This window comes from Hakea prostrata, chromosome 7 (genome assembly GCF_041222555.1).
Source record: "Hakea prostrata isolate BN-2017 chromosome 7, UWA_Hpros_2, whole genome shotgun sequence".
NCBI lineage: Eukaryota > Viridiplantae > Streptophyta > Magnoliopsida > Proteales > Proteaceae > Hakea > Hakea prostrata.
Genome location: NC_142606.1, coordinates 74,009,027 through 74,030,265, shown reverse-complemented (window position 1 = coordinate 74,030,265; position 21,239 = coordinate 74,009,027). Strand labels below are relative to the sequence as shown.

At 40.5% G+C, this 21,239-nt stretch overlaps 1 protein-coding gene across 1 annotated transcript in view; it reads right to left on the bottom strand.

The window, feature by feature from the left end:
* LOC149012056 (tRNA ligase 1-like) overlaps window positions 1–21,231 on the bottom strand; it is a 30,420-nt gene extending 9,189 nt beyond the window's left edge. The window contains exons 1-4 of the mRNA XM_089164129.1: window positions 20,192–21,231; window positions 15,213–15,336; window positions 9,776–9,882; window positions 8,864–8,992 (exon numbers count right to left, since the gene is read on the bottom strand). Coding sequence (XP_089020255.1) covers window positions 8,864–8,992; window positions 9,776–9,882; window positions 15,213–15,336; window positions 20,192–20,312 — 481 coding nt within the window. The 5' untranslated portion in view covers window positions 20,313–21,231. The remainder of the gene's footprint in view (window positions 1–8,863; window positions 8,993–9,775; window positions 9,883–15,212; window positions 15,337–20,191) is intronic.
* Between the last annotated feature and the right edge of the window lie 8 nt (window positions 21,232–21,239).

Below are 21,239 nucleotides of genomic sequence, written 5' to 3'. Positions count from 1 at the left end.
TATTCAACATTTTTTAAGCTTATTATAGAAAGTAGTTGTATTAAAAAGTAGTTGATTGAAATTTTTTTACCCAACCGCTTTGATCGCCTTTTTGCCACCTAGGCACCGCTTTATTGCATAGTTGCCTAGGCGGAGCCCCAATCGCTTTGATCACCTTACCGCCTTGACAACCATGCAACTAAGCCCCTTCCTAGAAAAATGGGATCAGCTAGATAGATTATGCACTATTACTCAATTGTATTTAAGAAGCAAAGAAGATAAACAGAACCACACTTAGCTCTAAACAAGTGTTGGAAGAGTTAGCAGCTAGGAAGCCAGAATTGGCGGAATATTTTAGGAAGATCAGCTACACATCTTGATACTGTACATATGTATTTTGGTTGTGCACAACAGCTTACTTGTTAGTTTCAATGCAATCTAATTTTCTCCTGGATTTAAATAAAGATTCCTAATCCAAGTACCAACAAAGCTACTTCCTGTTTGAACTTGTTACAACATAACTCAGAAATGTACAAAAACAAATAGATCTTTAACTTTCACTTCACCACTACTACTACTACTTCCTGCAGACCTTAAACAATTTGAGGCATGCTGACTTAGGTATTACATTAACCTTTAGAGAATGCGATCCAGTAGTGTTGTTAGAAATGCCACATTAGTACTTCTTTGGTACTAATTGTGATTTGCGAACACACAGGCCCCAGTAGAGCCACATTGATCCACTTTTCAACTTTGAGGCAAATATACATTAAACAAATACATCTTTCAATTTCACTTGATTGAATATATATTTTGCTCTCAATAACAACGACAACAAGAAGAAGCCATCTCCCAACTAGACAAGGACAGCTACATGGATACTTGCCTTCCAATCAGCTCTATTTGAGGCCATACTAGATAGTAGATACAAGGCCTAATCCATGCATATCCTTTCTCACCACTTCCCCTAGGGTTGTTTTGAGTCTACACCTCACTCTTTAGTTCATTCAATTTGAATTAAATCACTTCTCCCTACAAGGGTTTTTAAAGGGCTTCAATGAATGTGGTTGTATACTTGTATCACCTCTAACGAATTTCTTATAAATTATCATAAATTGAAGTTACCCCTCATGACTTGGTCTAATATGATCATTGCTTACTTTATTCTCCATAGTTTTTCCACTCATCCATCTTAGCATCCTCTTTTCTATTACATTGAGTTTATCTACATTATGCTTCTTAAGTGCCAACACTTGGCACCATATGTCATAGCAGGCTGTATGAAGGTCCTATAGCATTTCCTTCTAAGCTTTAAAGCAACACTTCGATCACAAAAGATCACGAACACACTTCTCCTCTTCATCCACCCTATTTTAATTCTTTAGGAAACATTATCCCTACATCACCTTTTCTATTTATGATTGAGCCAAGGTATCTAAAATAATCAATTTGTGGAATCTCCTTCTCATCAAGGATCACCAACTCATTATCTGTCCAATCACAACCAAAGTTATATATTGAATACTCCATGTTCATCCTACTTGGTATAAAAGCTTTTGGTTCTAAAGTTGCTCTCCATGGCTCTAACTTGGTATTAATCTCTACTTGTGTCTCATCAACCAAAACAATATCATTAGTTACAAGCTTACGCCAAGGAAATAATACGAGCTTGAAGTTGATCCTTGGTGTAACCCAATTGTAATTGGGAATCATCACCTTAACCCCCAAACCGTTCTTACACTTGTCACTGAACTATCATATATATCCTTAACTATTCCAAATTTCCACATATTTACTTGAAACATTTATTTTCTCTAGTATTTGCTAGATTAACTCTCTAAGGACTCTATCATAGGCTTTTCCTATGTCAATAAAGACCATATGAAGATCTTCCTACCCACTCTATACCTTAGTAAGTTTCCTAATGAAGGAAATAGCTTCCATCACAGATCTTCCTGGCATAAAACTAATAGGCTCTCCATGACCGTAATAGTTGTTACCTGTCTCAAATAGTTTTCAATAACTCTTTCCCATATTTCATAGCATCACTCATCAGCTTTATGCCTTTATAATTATCATCACTTTGAATATCCCCTTTATTTTTGCAATTTGGGACCACAATGCTCCTCCTCCATTCATTTGGTATTTTACTTGGGCTCAATATTTTATTAAACAACTTGGTCAAGCCAGCCAACAAACCCTAAATTCTTCCATACTTCTATTAGGATTACATTTGGATCACGAACCTTGGTTATTTTCATCCTCCATAGAGCTTCTTTTACTTTGAACATCATAATTCTCCATAGATATGTTCAGAAATTGGTGCCATGATGGATACCATATCTTCCGAGACATGGATACCTAAAAAATGTTCATTTAGCAGGCTAGGAAATAAACTTCCTGTCCTTCCTTAATGACCCCATCACATAAAAATACCTTATCATCTTCGATTTTATACTCTAATAACCCACTGAACTAGTCTATTTTATTAGCATATAATGGAAGAGAAACGAATTATGTTCTGTTAGCAACTGTTCTACCATGTTAGCATTCACTTCTAGCCCTATTTCAATTCATATCACCTCCTAAATTGCATTCTATACCCATTGGTAGGGTCTCATCCTACACTAAACAATTTATGATTATCCTATTAATCAAAACTATCCCAATCCTTGGATTAAATATGATTTTGTCAGACTTTAATTTCTATAATAACTCGTCCAGAAGATAGAAATAAAATATCTGATATGAAAAGGTATTTAGGTGCACCAATATGCACCAGTACGTTTAGCTGCCACGTATCCAGAAGAGAACCATTGAACTTTGCATCTTCCTACTACTTCCATAAACAATCTTAAGTAACTAAAGGCATCTCATTGAAGTGGTTCAATGTGTATTGGCTATGCCTTAGGTCCTCAATCTTAGTCAGTTACCCTCAGTTACCTTCTATCACCTCTTCGATTCCCCTCTCCCTGAATAACAATCTCAAGCAATAGCAAGACCATACAGCAAAAATATATGGCATTCACTCATCTGGAAACAACACAGTTTAGTAGTAATATGCTAGCATTTCATTCAGTTCAGTAATAGGAGATTCAATACAGCATAAGATTACATGCCCTTCAAAATCAAATGCAGAAACTACAGAGAAACTCTCAAAAACACACCCAACAGTACACCACTCTCCATCTGCAAGACCTTATTGCCCCAACACTTACATAAAACCCTCCACTCTTTCTTCTTCTTCTCTATAGAATGGTGTGTTAATGAATTCTACTACTCCCCCACTCACTGCCTAACAATTATCCCCCAACGTTCTCTACCTATGTCAAGGCTACACTCAAATATACATGTACGGATCATCTTCTGCCACCTGTGCTTTTGTTCCTGTGTCTCCCCGTACACTTGCATGTATACACCCAAGAAACTGAGGGGCTATCAACACTTCCCTCCTTCAGTTTCACATTGTCCTCAAGGTGAAATTATAAGAACTGATTGAGCATGTCATCATAATCCTCCCAAGTGATTTCACAAATTGGCAGGCTCCTTCCACTTGACCAACTCCTCCAAGACTCCTTGCAGTGAGCTAGCAGCTCCTCCAGAACAAGCTGCAACTCCCAGTCCTCGGCTAAACAAGAAGGAAGCATTGGCGGAAACAGGTTCAGGCCGATCACCTTCAACTGAGAGACATGAAAAACTAGGTGCACCTTTGAGTCAACTGGTAAAAGGAGCTGGTAAGCGACTGATCCCACTTGCACAATGATTGGGTAAGGGCCATAGAACCGGTGGCTTAGTTTCTCCTTTTGAGTCAGCTAGTAAAAGAAGCCGGTAAATGACTGGTCCCACTTGCTCAATGATTGGGTAAGGGCCATAGAACGGTGGCCGAGTTTCTTCCTAGGTCGCCTCGCAGGCTGCCTGTGGCAATAAGGTTTAAAAAAAGACCTCTCCTACTGGGTAGCTGCTTTCTTGTTGGAGTTGATTGGTGGTGGCTCTCATCCAGTCTTCAGCAATGCAGATATTATATTTGAGTTCATCCAACGCTCTATCGTGTTCTCATAGGAAGACATCAACCTCATCTACTTTGGAATGACCACTCTCCCACCTTAGCAAAATCAGCGGTTCTTGCATATATATCACCTGAAATGGAGTCATCTTGGTGATAGAATGATAAGTTGTGTTGTCCCAATACTCGGCCCAAGCAAGCCATTTGATCCAGTCCCTTGGCTGTCATGGACAATAACACCCTAAATAAATTTTCGATCTCCAATTCACCACCTCTGTTTGTCCTTCGGTTTGTGGGTGATGGGTGCTGCTGAACTTCTAAGTGAGTGCCTGCCGGCTTAAATAGTTCCATCCAAAATTTTCTGATGAAGACCCAGTCTGTATTGAAGACGATGGACCTAGGGAAACCATGTACACAAATGATCTCCTCACCAAATACCATGGCTACATCTTTGGCTGAATAGGGATGCACAAAAGCGATGAAATGCCCAGTTTGAAGAGTCGATCAAGCACCACCAACAGTGTTCCCACCTCTAATCCTTGGTAGATTCCCAACTAAGTCCATACTAAAGTCCTCCCATATCCACTCCTGACCAGGGAATCGTTGGAAAAGTCCAGCCAATGGACTGATTTTTGCTTCAGTGGCAAGGGTTACAGCTGGCCACTAACTCCTGAACAGCAGCCTTCATTCCCACCCAATACACCACTCCGAAGTGAAGTTTGCAAGTGCAAAGAGACCCAGAATGTCCTCCAAAAGAGGTTGGATGAAACTCGGATAGTAGCTTGGGAATTAAAGGAGATCCTTCCGGTATTACTAATATATTTTTATTTAAAAAATAAAAAAATAAAAGAAGAGACAAGAAAAAGGTGCCATTGCAAAGCTGTTAGTCCATAAACTCCTGAGAGCCATGTAATAGGGCCTGAATCACCATCTTACACCTGTCTGATGTCTGCACTTTCTCATCCAACGTCTCACTACCCTGCAATATTGTTCCCAGAAGGAAAAGAGCTGCACCTCACTGTCCAGCTGTCTCAAGAGAGCATCCACTGCTTCATTCTCACTGCCTGACCAGTAAAAGATCTCAAAATTTGTACCCCAATAGTTTTGTGAGTTTTGTGATCCACTTCTGTGTGTCTTCAGCCACAACTTGCTGACCCAGCAAATACTTTTAAGACTTCTTTTGTCCATTCGAATTCTGAACTGGTATCCAATCAAATAGTATTCCCATTTTTGGATGGCTAAGACTATTGCCACTAGATGCTTCTCATACATCAACTTCGATTGGTCACCCATGGACAAGAACATAAGAGTTGGCTCCAATAAGCAATGGGAAGCCCTTGTTGCATAAGAAGTAAGAACAGCCCCAAGTCCGAAACCCGAGGCATCCGTTTCAACAGCAAACTCCTTCAAGAAATCCAACATGGGCAACACAGGCACAGTGTTTATGGACATTTTCAGGCTTCAAAGGCTTGAGTGGCAGCTGCATCCCAATGGAACACATCGTTCTTCAATAGATTTGTAAGCAGTGCTGCCACTTTCCCATAATCCTTAACAAACCTCTTGCAATACCCTATCTGCCCCCCAGAAAACCCCTGAAGCTCTAACTTCTATGGACGAGGCCACTCAACCATGCACTTGATTTTCTGGGAGTCCGCATCCAGTCCAGTATCTGAGATAATATGCCCCAAATACTCCAATTTAGTCACCCAAACAGACATTTTTTCTGGTTCACAACTAGGCTGTGTTAAGCCAAAAGGATAAATGTCGTTTGCAAATAACCTAGATGTTCTTCCATGGACCTGCTGTACACCAAAATATTGTCAAAAAAACCAACAGAAACTGCCTCAAATGGTCATAAAGTACCTCGTTCATGAGAGCTTAGGAAGTAGTCAGTGCATTCAAGAGTCTGAATAGTATCACCACATTTCACCAGCAACTCATAATAGTCATTATCACTTTATGAGTACAAAAAAATGTCTTCTCCATATCCTCCTGTCAAATCTGTTGACAACCAGACTTCAAGTTCAGCTTGCTGAACACCGTGGCACATCCCAATTCGTCCAACAACTCATCTAAGCGCGGGTATAGGTTACTTGTTGAGTCTTACTAGTATGTTGTGTGCTGGATAGTCAACACAGCATCACAACGCACCATCCTTCCAAACCAGCAGCACTGCACTAAGTATGGACTCACACTAGGCCGTGAAAGTCCTACCACAAGTCTGAAGTCTCTCAACCTCATTCTACTGAGAATGGGGATGGCAATAAGGCCTTGTGCATGTTTGTCAAAGCGTCCGCCTAGGCGCGCTTAGGCAGCAGCCTTGGCTCCTAGGCCGATTTTTGGGTCAAGGCGACCTGGTGTAGCCTTGTTGCCTTTCGTTGCCCTTTATTGCCTAGCCTCACCTTGTCGCCTTGACAACCATGGCCTTACGTTTGGTGAGTTGCTGCCTCCCACCTGAGTGGTTGTGAGTGGTAAACCCATTGGATCCACCAACAAACTCTCAAACTCAGACAACAACCCCTTCACCCTCTCATCTTTTGTGCACTCTACTCCCATCAGGGGGGTGTTCATCTCTTTTAGCCAGTACCCCTCACCTGCCATCTAGACTGTCTTCCACACATCCTTCAGGGTTGTTTCAAGCTGGAGTAAGGCCGGATCTTGAATCTCACTGATCTCCCACCCCATTCAACCCCCCAAAATGGGTTCCACGTTGCTGAGGTTGAACGGAAGGAGATCCTACACGAATAGGTCCCCATTGATCAGAATAGGGACATTGCAGCAAACCCCTTGTCCTCATACACTTTTGCCATCACCCAATGTTACAAGAAGTCTCTTCCCTTTCACAGTCCGCCCTAAGGGTTCCACCAAGCTTTGTGAGACGGTGTGTCGCTCAACAGCCGACCAAGATCACAATAGGGGTTCCACTAATCTGACCTCAAAACTTCAATGTGTGTGGAGAGTCAAAAAAAGAAAGAACCACGAGAGTTCTGTTTCAACCGACCCTTCATCTGGCACAACCATCCCTACAAGCTCAGTTTCCCTCATTTCCACGGGCATCTCGTCTTTGTGCAGCAGTAAAACCCTTAATTGTTTGAACGGGCATTGATGGCACTGATTATTAAGGAATATCACATCTGAAGCAAAGGCCTTTACCATCTTAGCCCTGATCTCTCCCATGTCAACCATTTGGAGTGCTGCTGTTAGCAGTGGAGGTTGTTAATGTGCGTTAGGTCAATAGGGAAGACGATGAACTGCATGTAGGTTTCAATTCAGGTTAGTTTCGTCGACTCAGCAGGGTTTATTCTAGTCCCATTCAGGCAATGCGTTGCTGGCTGGGCTCCAGCCCACTAGGTGACGGCATTCATGTTAACGACCCACTGGGCCATGACTTGGGTATCAGACTGGGCTGAAACACTGGGCTTTTGTGGGTTTCGCAGTTGCGGGGCACAAGTCATTGAGCCAAGTCCATAATTTGGGTCAGGGTGCCCGATTCGAAAACCCGTAACTCCACCCACACTTTTTTAACTAAACCTGACATAAAAGCCCTCTTAGACCGCATTTCATCCCTTACATTGACAACAGCTGCTAGGGCATCAAAGCTTGACCTACACTCTGCAACTGAGTCTCCTTGATGAAGGCCAATCAGCAACTCCAGCGGCAATTTCATCTGTGCCTGACGTTCCTAATGGCAGTCTCAAGTTCATCCCCTCTGCTTTCCATCTTGCTTCTGACCATTCCCTGGGATTAGATGCGCTCATGTACCAATTTGTTAAGACCCAAGTTTAACTTTTATCAACTATTATATTCCCCACTCCCTGAATAACATTCTCAGGCAATAACAAGACCATACAGCACAAACATATACCATTCATTCATTGGAAACAACACAGTTCAGCAGTAATATGCAACTATTTCATTCAGTTCAGTAACAGGAGATCCAATACAGCACAAGACTACGCTTTCTTCAAAATCAAATGCAACGACTACAGAGAAACTCACAAAACACACACGAGAGTACACTAATCTCCTTCTGCAAGACCTTCTTGCCCCCAAAACTTACACAAAACCCTCTACTCTATCTTCTTGCTGTCTATAAAACAGTGTCTCCAATGAATTTTACTCACTCCCCCACTTATTGCCTTACATCTGCCCCAACATTCTCTGCCTAAAGTCAGGACTCCCCCATATATATGTGTGCTTGTCACCCTTGTCATCTTCTGGCAACTGTCCTCCTCCTCTGTTAGTTAGGATGCTCATGTGCTTTTGATCCTGTGTGTCTCCCCCTACACTTGTGTGTATACACCTGTGACACTAGAAGCCCATCATGGTCTAAGGATGCTTTAAAACATATCATCTATGAATGTTTACACTTATAAGATGCATCCTTAACTGAGCTCCAGCTAGTACCTTAAAAAGGATACTCCATATCCAGCTTGGCGACAATTCATTGGAAACTTACTAACCTCATATGTGTGCCCCCAAGGTCAACCCTGGAAGATGACATTGTTACTTCATAAAGACCAGAAACTTATCTCTTGAGAACTCCTCAAGCACTTATCAGTTCTTCAATCTTCAAAAGATTCATGTATGTCCAGACTCAGGTCAACATCTCAAATCCATCACAAACTAAGCTATACTTATTCAAGGAATGCATCAAATGAAAATGGATGCTGAAACAAATTGCAGCATCATATACCAGGCATAGGGAAGTTAAGTGAATAAATCTAGGACATGTAAGCAGAGGGATTCAAAATATATAGACAGAAGAGCAACACACATCACTGCAAAGACAGATAAAAATTAAAACAAAAGATGAAGTGCATTAAAAAAATAATGTAAGCAAGGACTCAGATCACTCTAAATCAAGGATAAATAGTATACCTCCATCTAATGTTGCAGGAGGGAAGTCTGCCAAAGTTTTCTTCATATGTTTCAAGCTGTCAGGACTAACTATGCGAGCCACAAGGCCCTCCAAGATTTCACCTTGCATCTTTATGTGGTCTTTCGATCCTGGAGATTGATAGAAAACAAACAGATACTTGGTAAAATGGTCAACTAGCAAGTGAACCCACTTTAACCTCAATAAATTTTTTTTTTTTTTTGGGGGGGGGGGGGGGGGGGGGGGGGGAGAGAACACAGCATAGAATAAATTTAAGAAGGCAAAATGTCTATATAGGTTCAGAACAACATGGTCGTCGTAAACAAGGGCAGATGGAAGCCCCCCTGAACTGGCTGCCAGACTTGAAACCCATTTCCTCACATGCTGGAAGCTCATGCTTTTGCCATAGCAACAGGTGTCGACTCAGAAGCATTGCAAAAAACAAGTTACAATTGACGCTTTTTGGTAAATTGGCAGTAATTCTTTTAATAAAAGACTCTCACTCATAAAGGGGAAAAACTTCAATTACCTTTTAGTCTACGGCGAAGTTCATAGAATTTATAATGTATACGGTAAATATTTATAACAGCAATACAGCACCACCAAAAACTAAGAAGTACTGAGTAATACTATCTGACCCAGTTAAGGAGAAGCGCTAAGGACCTTTTTTATATTCAAATCTCCTTTTTTTTCTCATCTAAAGTTCACTGAAATGGAAAATGTATCCAACTGAATAAACTGAATCAGCATATGCCAATCTAGGAGAAGCGCTAAGGACCTTTTTTATATTCAAATCTCCTTTTTTTTCTCAACTAAAGTTCACTGAAATGGAAAATGTATCCAACTGAATAAACTGAATCAGCATATGCCAATCTACTTTCCTTAAAAGTTCTTGCTTGCTTTAATAACCCAACCTGGTACAGAGACATCAGCAACTTCATCAAGAGTCTTACATACAGATTTTGCAGTTCCTTCTTCACATAATGCATCAAAGGCTGCAAAGAAGGAAGTCACAGATTTCCTACAGCAATAAAGAAAACAATCAGTAGCCATAAATTCTACCCTGACATGAAAACATTTACTGTCTTTCCGATCCATCCAAAACAGGAAAACAATTTAACAGCATAAAATTGAAGAACAATTTAATCAGAATGGCTTAATTCTTCTAGCTGGAAACACAAACAATTACTAGGAACTAACAAAGAAAAAAAAAGACATTCAATAAGTACAACTATGGATTGACACCAACAGATAAAATACAAAATTAAGCATAAGATCTTGTCGCAGGAGTTCTAATTAGAATAGGAGTCTCCTTCCCTTATGTTTTAAGGGCTTTTAAGTTATTTCTTATCTCTTTTTTTTAGTCTGTTTTGCATTCCTATCCCTCTCTAAGTTGGTTCTAGTCTACCATATATAAATCTGTAAATACCCTATAAGGGTGAAGGAGTAACATCAACTTTGGGAAGCAATTTATTCTTACTTTGCTAAACGGCATCAGAGCTAAAAGCATTCCATTCATTCGTTGACAATTCTTGAAATAACCCTTGCAGGTGATCACTTCGTCATCTCTATCATGGTGGGAGATCTCGCGAGATCTCGGCGAGATCTCGCGAGATATCTCGGTTTTTTCATAAACCGAGACGAGATCAAGGGCGAGATCTGCGAGATGGGATATCTCGCTCGAGATCTCGCCATATCTCGCCATATCTCGCTATATCTCGCCATATCTCGCCATATCTCGCCCCAAATCTCGCCATATCTCGCTGGAACTCTCATTTTTTACCAAATTTTTTGTAGATTTCAGCCAAAGTTTCACTTGCAACTACTCTTAGCACATCTACAACATCAAAGAAAGCTCAATCATCCTCTACTTGTCTTATGAACTTATGCGTTAATGACTTATATAAAACTTCTAACGGTTGTGTACTTTTATCATTCTATTCTCGATAGTTAAGATTGTAATACTCATATGAATGTTATCTTGATGACATTGAAGTTATTTGATGTATTTGATACACATGATTTTCATTTATATGCCTTAAGGTTTTATATTACATGTTATATAACCTTGCATTCTCTAATTCTATAGCATTAATGGTTTTATATTATATGCTATATAACATTGCATTCTCTAATCATAGAGCATTTCGGTTTCACAATATGGGTAGACTTAGAAATCATACTTAGGGCTGTTTTCTCACAAATCCAAGGCCACTAGTGTGTTCAAAAGGCATCAAATAGGCTAAATACCAAGTTTTAGCCTAACTGGGACCCTAAAACCCACCGAGATGGGCTACCGAGTTGACGCCCAAAAAATGGCATATCTCGACCGAGATCTCGCCGAGATGGTCGAGATCTCGGTTTTTCATGGTAGCGAGATCTCGCTCGAGAGCGAGATCTCCCACCATGATCTCTATCTCTAGTGGGAGCACAACAATTGCCTGTACAGCAACCATGTTTTAATCAGTTGATTCCTTCACATTCCAGCAAAGATCAACAGAAGAGATTTTTTTTTCTCTCTTCAGCAGTTGCTGTGCCTCTGCTTATCATAACAGAAGTTTTCCCGATTTCTGCCTGAAGCATAATAGGAATTAGTTTCTGCGGGCGTCTTGTCATCTTTAACCACTGCTGAGGGTCGTGTTTTATCTGGTTCGATGTGTGCTGTGCATTCAGATCCAAAAATCATTAACCAGCAGAGAAATTTATCAGTTGTTGGAACTCTCTTGTTGACAGAAAACATTAGAGATGGAGATAAGTTCATGCTGGTTGTTAGAACTCTTTCTCCGAAGGAAGCTTGTTGGCAAGTAGGGTTACCTGACGGTGACTTGATCTGACATTGCCTAGCTTGTCAGTGTTGTGGGTCAACTTTTGTCCGTTCCTCAGACATCTCCCTGAGACGCTATTATAAGAACTTGGAGGTACCCTAAGAAAGCTTATGCATACCCCAAGAGGGGTTGAAGGCTTTTCAAATCAAGACCTGGATGAATCATCGGTTGATAGAAGGTCAACCAAAGGTTATAGCACTTTGGTTGGTGGAAATCTTTTGCTTTGGAGAAGTAAGAAGTAGACTATGGTTGCCCGATCAAGTGTAGACACATAGTATTGAGGTACAGCATACATCGCTTCTAAGTTAGTGTGGACACACAGTTACTTAAAGAACTTGGTTTATTTATGATTTTATGGTGTGATAATCAAGCAGTTTTCACATAGCTTCAACCCCTGAATTTCATGAGCATACAAAACATGCTGAAATTGATTGTCACTTTGCTTGTCAGAAAGCGCACCAAGGATTGATTCCCCCTAGTCAAGTTCGTACAGAAGAAAAATTAGCAGATCTGTTTACCAAACCTTTGGGGACTAAATGAGTTGACTATATTCGTAATAAGCTAGGTATGATTTAACATATATGATCCAGCTTGAAGAGAGTGGGGTGCTATAGAAGTGCAAGCGCTAATTCGCAAGAGTGATTTCGTTCCGTTTTCACTACTCAACTTCTATTAATATAAGAATTGGTCTGAGGCCTCCTTAGGTATTTCTTGTTCTCCAATCTTTGTCCTTATCTGGTTTTCTACTTCTATTTACAGAACCCATCAAACCTCGAAAGGACAAAAGGGAAGAGGGAGTGGAAATCAGGAAAAAAAGAAGAGAAGAACAAGAAGCAGAGAATCAGGAAAAGCGAGAGAGAGAGAGAGAGAGAGAGAGAGAGAGAGAGAGAGGGAGGGACGGATCCACATCCACTCCCATCACCTTCTCCTTGTGCAAAGAGCATTCCAAATCCACCAAAAATTCACTGCTGCCATTGGATTCCAAGTTGCTTGAGACAAGCATTGTTTCCTTTCCTCAGTTTCCCATTTAAGTCTGACTCTTATTTATTTTCCTCTTCTAACTTTTTCCAGGATTTTCCCTCCTTTTTCCTTTATCTCCTTTTATCCCGTTTTCCACTATTCCATGTATACCCCAGCACATTCATTGCCTTTTTTCTTCAGTGTTGCTTCTTTGTTTTAAATCTCAAGTTACACTACATAGAGACTGATATAGACAATTTATTCTGTTTGATCACTGAGGGGAATTATAAAATGCAAGGCGAATTTTCTAACTTGACAACAGGGTTTCAGGAGCTTGCTGATAGTAACAACAATTATTATGATACAATGTCATGCATGTGACAAACCTCAAAAAATGAATCCAATGTGGAAAAAATTGAGCCATGAAACCAATGATTAAATTGATAAGTATGGTTCGATTCAAGGTGAAATTGAAGAATTGTTTGACGATCCAATTTCAATTACGAAACCTCATGAGAAAATTACCATTAAAAAGACATTATTTGATAACAACCATCATACAATTGACCTTGAGACACGTTGGATCATCACCCCCATCAAACCCACTATTTGTGGATGTCGATCACACGGTGCCAATTCTCTCATTTTACAGATCTCATGGGCAACTTTTTCTTAACACCTGCAGAGTTAATGCAGGATCCATAGACTGGTTTAGTCGGGTTCCAGTCCAACCCCAAAAAGAGCCTGTCCAATGGGATTTGATCACACAAGAGTTGGACTTAATTAAATAAATTAGTTGAGTTCTAATATTTAATCTTTTTTTTTATTATTTTTTTAAAGTTTTCCCACATAGATATGAGTTCGAGTTGGAGTCTTTATATTGATAGAATTTTTAACTGGAGTTGCTCTTCTTCCTTTTCTTTTTTTTTTTTTTTTTGAATGAACAAATAAATTCATTAAACAAATGAGAGAACAAGGAGGGGAAATAACACAAAGCTGAACCAAAGCAAAGAAACCCGGCCACATAACCTTACCACAAAGCAAGAAGCACAACACTAGACCAATAAGGACCAAAAAACCCTGGCCAGTAGGCCAAGCTAGACCAAAGCAATTTCCTGTTAAATGAAAGGGGGCCTTCTTTGCAGCAATGCAGAGGCCATCACAGTAGGTACCATCGAAGCTACAGAATGCAATAGAACTGATAGCATCCAACATTGCCTGAAAGTTGCAGCAACAGCTGGAAAGACCATGGGAGCCAACGGCAGGGCGATAGAAACCAACCATACCAACGGGGATAGCAGGGGAGAAAGAGACGACAAAGAAGAAATTGGGAAAGAGGAGGAAGAAGGAAGAGAAAGAGAGCGAGAAAGAAGGTGAGGGGAAGAGGAGAGGAAGACTCGCTAGGCAGTCCAACGAACCTACAAACTGAGGAAACCATTACTCCCACGAGAGGAAGATAAGCAGACCACCAGCAATGGAGAGAGAAGATGAAAAGAGGGAGAGGTGGAACCCCCTGCACTTGACATTGGAAGTTTCACCCGTCAACTCGAACAAGAAGAAGATCGGATCTGGAAAGTTGTTCTTTGTGGGGCGTAAAGTTGACTTCTTAGTTTAATAAGATACCTATATTAGTGGGATTTTCTTCTTCTAAATATCATGTATTAGGATAAATTTCAGATTGGAAAACTATGAATATGTCTGTGAGAGCCTTGCGGCTGGTTTTTTAGTGTGAGCATCTCTTCCTCTTCTAATATGATTTCTAACTTCCTCCTCTTCCCATTCTTCTAATTTCCCCTCAGTGAAAGCCCACCATAGCAGAGACCATTTTCAGGCCTGCATTACTATTATAACTTAATCCCTCACAAATTTCAAAAATTATATAAGCCAACATCTAGCAGCATTAGAAGCTTCCTTTTTGTTTTTCCTGTTCACAAGTCTTCAAACACAAACAAGATATGTATTCGCTTACTCTGAGTGATGGAACTATTTGAATTGGGATTCTGACTTCATCACTTCAGAATCAGACCTGAATATGATAGTCCAGTTCTTTCTCGTCCATTATCTCTACACAAGCTAAACTGTTAAAAATGTCCCCTCTTTTAGGTTCATATCTAGATTGGAAAGACAAGCTACTTAAAATATCCAATCAAGTAGGATTGTGGAGCTTTTCTAACCTAAGGACTTCACCAGAAAACCCAAAAATTCTGGAGAGGTAGAGAATGATAATGCTTGAATATGTGGTAGTAAATTCTGCTAATGTTTCTTCTCTTCTTATATAGTTGGCATTCTATTCCCTACCTCATCGCCCAAGCCAATCTTCATCCAGTTTTACAATCTACCACACGAAATGATAAACAAAAACTAACAACTTGCGTCTTGAGATAAGATCATAACAATTATAGAATTATGTACTACAGAAGTACAAGAACATATACACAGCAGCATGGGTATTACTGAAAAAACAAAACATCTAAGAAATCAACACAATCAAAGAACCAAGACAACTATCCATTATATTTGGTAGCCATTATCTAGGGGAAGACTGACTCAAAATATAAATTCTCACCTTGTTAAGAACAACCAAACATGATTGGTTGGCAAGCGCCATTTCCTACAGAAAGCAATTATATCAGGAGTAGAGTAGAACTTGGGCTTTCCATTGCCCAATTCTGTGACTGCAGTTACCACAACTGCAACCAAACAAGAAAACAAGATATTATTAACTGTAACAGTAAGAAAAATCTTATAAAATACAGGATTTAGATCTCTCAGAAAGGCCAAAACCATAAAAAAGGGCATCAACAAAATGAAGGATAGTAATTTATCTAAGAAAGGTTGAAAATCTCTAATAAGCTGTACTAAGAAAGGTGACAACTGACTTTTTCCCCTTCTCCCCCACCAATGAATCATCATCCAATCATCTCACAAACATTTCAATCAAATGATGACCCATACCCAAAATTCTCCTTTAGGCACACACCAAAGGCAGCTACCATTCAAGCTTAAGTCCCTTATCTGAGCCACTCCCATTAAGTAATCTTGGCACTGTGACCAAAACTGACTTTCTAAACATATTCAAATATAACCAATTCATATAGAACAGAATGGCTGTGTATCATAAGCACATGTGGGAATGGGCAACTAAAGTAAGTATTAACCATTGAATTCACCGAAACCCCACCCGTTCATCAATATATATAATTTCAGGCAGCATTATGTAGAACTTCTAAGTTTCGTGCTTCCAATTTGCAAACAATATTTCTTTCTTAAGAAATTTTATTTAAAGGTATTAAAGGGCAAGCAGTTACCCTCCTGGTGATTGGCCATCAAAGAACGACCTTTAGAGTCTACTATTTCCGATAACAGTAAATGATATCAATCACATCCAAATGTACCCATACAAACCGACCCCATAGTCAGCCCCACAAGGTTGTGAGATGCGACTTGTCAGGGAAGCAGCCTGGTCTAATGATGTGGTGACTGATAAGTTTTTTTTGGTTCGATAGAGTATCTCATGAGGCAGCTCAAGCATGACAAAGAGATGGGACCATAGCAGAAATAAAATTAAAATAAATTTTATTCGCTAACTGTGGGTTCTTTGGGGCAAGAACAAAGTCACTGTAACATAAACTGTCTAAAGGGGTTCCCCAGGGCCTAGGGTAATTTCCCAAACCCTATGGCCCTATTTTGATCCAGGGGTATTTTGGTCATTTTCCAATTTTCATGGTGTCCTAGGTCAGGGTCTCATCAAGTTCAGTTAGTTGTCTCATTGAGTCTAGATGATTGTTAGGACCCTAGATCTATTTTTAATTTCCTCTTTGGATCATTATTTTGTATTCTATTGAAGAGTCTTTGTCTAGCTGAGATTCCTAGGTTATGTTGGAATCCCCAAGTTTCAGTCTACTTTTTAGTTTTTATTAGGACTCTATATCTACTCTTAGAATCCAAATTGGATCTCTCTAGAGTAAGTCGTGATAGAGTCCTTGTTTATGTGAGAACTGGTAAAGTCATAATAAGAATTAGAGAGTTAGTTTAGAGCATAGTTATTGTCACGGCAATGAGGCAATGTGAGGCGGTTTAGGCTAGTTGAGGCGATGAGTCAACGAGCACCCTCCGAAGCGCTTTTGAGGCGGTCAAGGCGTTTTGAGGCATTTTAAGTGAAATTTTGGTTGTGATTGTAAATGAACATGTATTATGGAAAAGAAAAAGATCATATTCTAGTAATCCTATATGGCATATATTGATGCATTCATCTATCTAGATGATAATACAGCTTGTATTATTATTTTTTTCTTTTTTTGGTTGCAAATGAAGCTTCAATTCTGAAAAAGACAAAACAGTAATGAAGAAAATTGGTTTCCAGCAAACAAGGTCCTAGGTAGAGATCATTAGGCTTCAACATGCTATTTTTTAAATTGGAATAGCTTACTAATTATGGATCATTAGATTCTAATTGCCAATTGATTCTCTGCCTTCAATTTGGCATCATTGATTTGGTTTTTAAAAAATAAAAAAGAAATAAAAAAGAAAAAAAATTCAAAAAGGCGATTGCCTTGGGGACTAAGGCTTCCGAGGCAACCGCCCTATGACCTAACAATTAGGCGACGGCCGCCAAGGGCGCCCCGACGCCTATGCGACGCCTTAACAACTATGGTTTGGAGTCAATTAGGTTTCTTGGTTTGAGTCTTTGGTTTCTTTTTGAGGTTATAAATAAAGCCTGCATTCTCTTAAACACAAGTTAAATTGATTAAATAAAATTGAGATTGAGAGTTTGGAGGAAGAGAAGTCATGGGTTTCCTTTGGGATTCTGGGAAAGCCTGCGGCAGCTGTAGAATGATCAACTACACCCATCGTCTTCAAGGTCCATTAAATTCCAGCAGTGATCAGCAGCCTTCTTCTACTCCCAAGTAAGTACAGCCCCCTCCCCCTTCTTCCCTAGCCCACATAACCTCCCCCACCCCCTCTATTTCCTGCGGCAGAACCATACCCCCTCCCAGATCCCTTAATCCCCTCACCCCTTCCTTTTCCCTTAAGGAATGCCTTCCCCAAAGTCCTACCTCCTTGCCCTGAATCCTACCAAGAACCTCACTGATAGCACTGTAAATATTCGTTCATTGTAACAGAACCAGTAAAAACAGCAACCAGATATTCTATATTCATTCAATGACACTGGTAAACTTCATCAAAGACAAGATTTAGGTATCTGTAGTTGAATGAGATTGATGTTTGGATTCAATTACATCAGCTCCCTTTGGCTTATTCTGCCCAGGGAAACATCTTCCTGATACTCAAGAAACTAGGGGAACCGCTAAAGGGTATGTTCATTGACGGGCTTCAATTTGGTCGGCCAATCAAGTATTACCGATGCCGAGTTCAAATCAACACTGTTCAACCCTTGAAAAGCAGGATTCTAGTGAATATTGCTGGCAGTCGATTGGAGGTCTTAGTGAAATACGAAAGGATTCCACTCTTTTGCTATATGTGTGGTATTTTAGGACATGATGAATCACGCTGCACAACCTTGTATGATCAGAGAGCCTCGAAAGGGTACGATTGGGAAACAGAGGAGTCAATGTTGCTTTGGAAATTTTCGGCTGATATTCGAGGTATGGCTCCAAACGGCAGATTGATTGAGAAGGCTGAAAAATTCTACTATCAAGACAATCATACAGAATCACAACCTACTCCGTCGAGCAAACTCACCGGGGATGGGGCGGATGCAATCGCAAATACAATCCATCAAGAGGGTATGCCTGCTCTTATAGTCGTTCCATTGGAAGGTCCACTGCGATGCTTACGCCAAAGCCTGTGTACCGAGGGTGAAGGATCCACTTCCAGAGCACAAGGATCGTCCACCTTACACCCTGAAATGCGTGATGCCACTCTCTCCGGTCAGATAAGTAACCTTCCTCCACACCTTCCTAATTCCTCTTCTCACCATCCCGACAGAGCTCAACCAGCAACCCAACCCCCTGACTTAACTCAGGCTCTAATAATCCAGGTTCATCCTCTCCTGTACCAAATTTTGGAGAGCCCACCACCAATTTGGCTGATTCCTCCAGTCTCACTATTCTCGGACAGCCACTACCTACGGGGGTATTTTCAGCTCCCTCTGGTAGCGAAGAGCCTCTCTTCCCACCTGAGCACCACGGTGTTCCAACCCTATCCAATTCCGACTTCTATGACTCCTCCACAGTTATATCTCCTCTAACCCCACCCAACACCAAATTACAGAGCCTCACCCACTCCGCACCTAATTCACTTACAGTCTTTACACCCGACGAACCCCTATCTCAATGTTTTCAACCCACTCTGGTCCCCTCTAGCCCTCAGTTGGATAAATTCCCCTCTTCCCACCAATACCAAACCTCTATTTACCCCTACAGACTGAAACCCCTCACTTCCCCTCACAACCTGAGAATAGGGGCCTGGATTCAACAACACCTAGAGTGCATTACAGTAACCCAGATGACGACAGGGTGCTAATCAGTGACCCACAAGCCCTTGCTATTACTAAAGAGCCTCCACAAACCAAATCCAAGACAGTGTAGAGCTTGAAGGCTAAAGTAAAGGCAAAGAAATTAAAAAGTGTGGAAAAATTGAGAAGCAATATGGTGCATGCTGGAGAGCATTTTTTATCCATTACCCCCGTGGAAGATGCAAGATGTCATCTCCACGGGAGACAATGAAGATATTGTCCTGAAACTGTAGAGGCATCGGGGGACCTCTCACACTCGCACTCTTGTTAATCTCTCGAGGAAGAATGGGGCAAACATAATTTTTCTTATGGAAACCAAAGCCAGAAGGGGGAAACTGGAACAACTTCAACAAAACTAAAGATGGATGGTATGATGACAGTGGATCCTGATGGATTGGGTGGGGGTTTATGTTTGTTATGGAAACAGGATATTGAGGTCGATATCCAATGTAGCTCTCAGAACTTCATAGATACTTTCATCCAACCAAAAAGCTCATAAGGTTTTTATTTCACAGGGGTGTATGTCTGCCCGGTGAAAGCTGAGAGGAAGGATTTATGGGATAAAATCAGTAGGTTTGGAGAAATCCGAGATCAAAGATGGCTTATGGCAGGAGACTTTAATTCATTCCTACGATGGCAGGAAAAATCTGGTGGATGATGGATCTAGTAAAGGATGTGCCGATATCTCACACTTTCGCAATATGGTGGATCAGTGTGAGCTTATGGATGTTCAGTCACTAGGTCCATCCTATACTTGGAGTAATAAGCGAAAAGGGAGGGCAGGAATACGCATCAGATTGGATAGAGCATTGGCTAATATAGCTTGGAGAAGCGCCTTCCCGGAAGCACTTGTTTTCACTAAGGCTGCCATTGGATCTGACCACAACCCCATACTGATTAACACTGATGGGAAACCACAAGGGGGACCAAGACCATTCAGATTTCAAGCAATGTGGTTGAGGCATGCAGAGTTATAATGACAAAATTGATATTTGAAAAAGAAATATCCATTCCCAAATACCAACCACCCAGATCAGCTTCTTGTTTTATTCTTGGGTTGTTCTAACCTGCCAGCCTCTCAGGAATGTATCTGAGCGCAGCCCAAGCATGAACGCTTCCACCTGAGTAGCCCATAACCCAGAACTTGCCAGTGACACCAGTGGCATCCGCAATGTATGACATATCCATGGCTGATGAGTTAAGATTCCTGATAGGGTGAGGATCACTCTCCCCAAAACCAGGAAGATCATATGTTACCAAGCGAACACCAAACTCCTCCAGCAGTGATGCTTTAACTCCAGGTATCCCTTTTTAAGAATAAAACACACATTCACAATTTAACAGAAGCTCACAAGGGACAACCATTGAACCATTGTGTACCAAATTCACTCAACTATGATGAGCTAGTTGATTTACCTGCCAGCCGGGATGAAAGAAAGGAATGCGGAGCAATCAAGGAGAACCTAGCTTGGTCAGCTAGAACACCTTGCTCTTGATATGCAGTATGTCTTCCATCAGGAAGTTGTATATAACTAGCACTAGGAGGATGAAAGAGCACTTCCTTTATCTTTGGCACAGAACTGTCCTGTGCAGTATTTGCATTCAATGTTGCAGATTGGCTTTACATTAGGTAAGCATAAGAGTAAGGAAATGTAAGCAATTGTGTAAAAAGGTAACCAAGTTCTACACCAGGAAATGCTTGCATTTTCAGGTTCGGTAACAATAAAAAGAAGAAGAAAAAAATCATAATCCAAACTAGAGATGGTTACAGAGCAAAATGTTGTTTGAAGTGCAGACAAATGCTAGAGAAGGTTCGTAAAGATGACAAATAAGGTACCAAAAAGAGAGATACCATGCCTGCAGGCTTGAGAAAAGGAAATTAATAAGGGCAGTCAACTGTAGGTACTTAACATTGAAGAGCAAAAAGCTAGCAAAACATCACCACTGAAAGTAGAATTATGTTTGTCTAATATGAGTTTGCTCTATCTTTAAACATAGCCATAATACAAAATTTTGCACTGGGAACCCAAGCACAAGGATGTAGCCATGTAGGTACAAGCTGAATAAGTATTCCTCTTCTTTCTTTTCTTTTCTTTTTTTTTTTTTTTTTTTTGT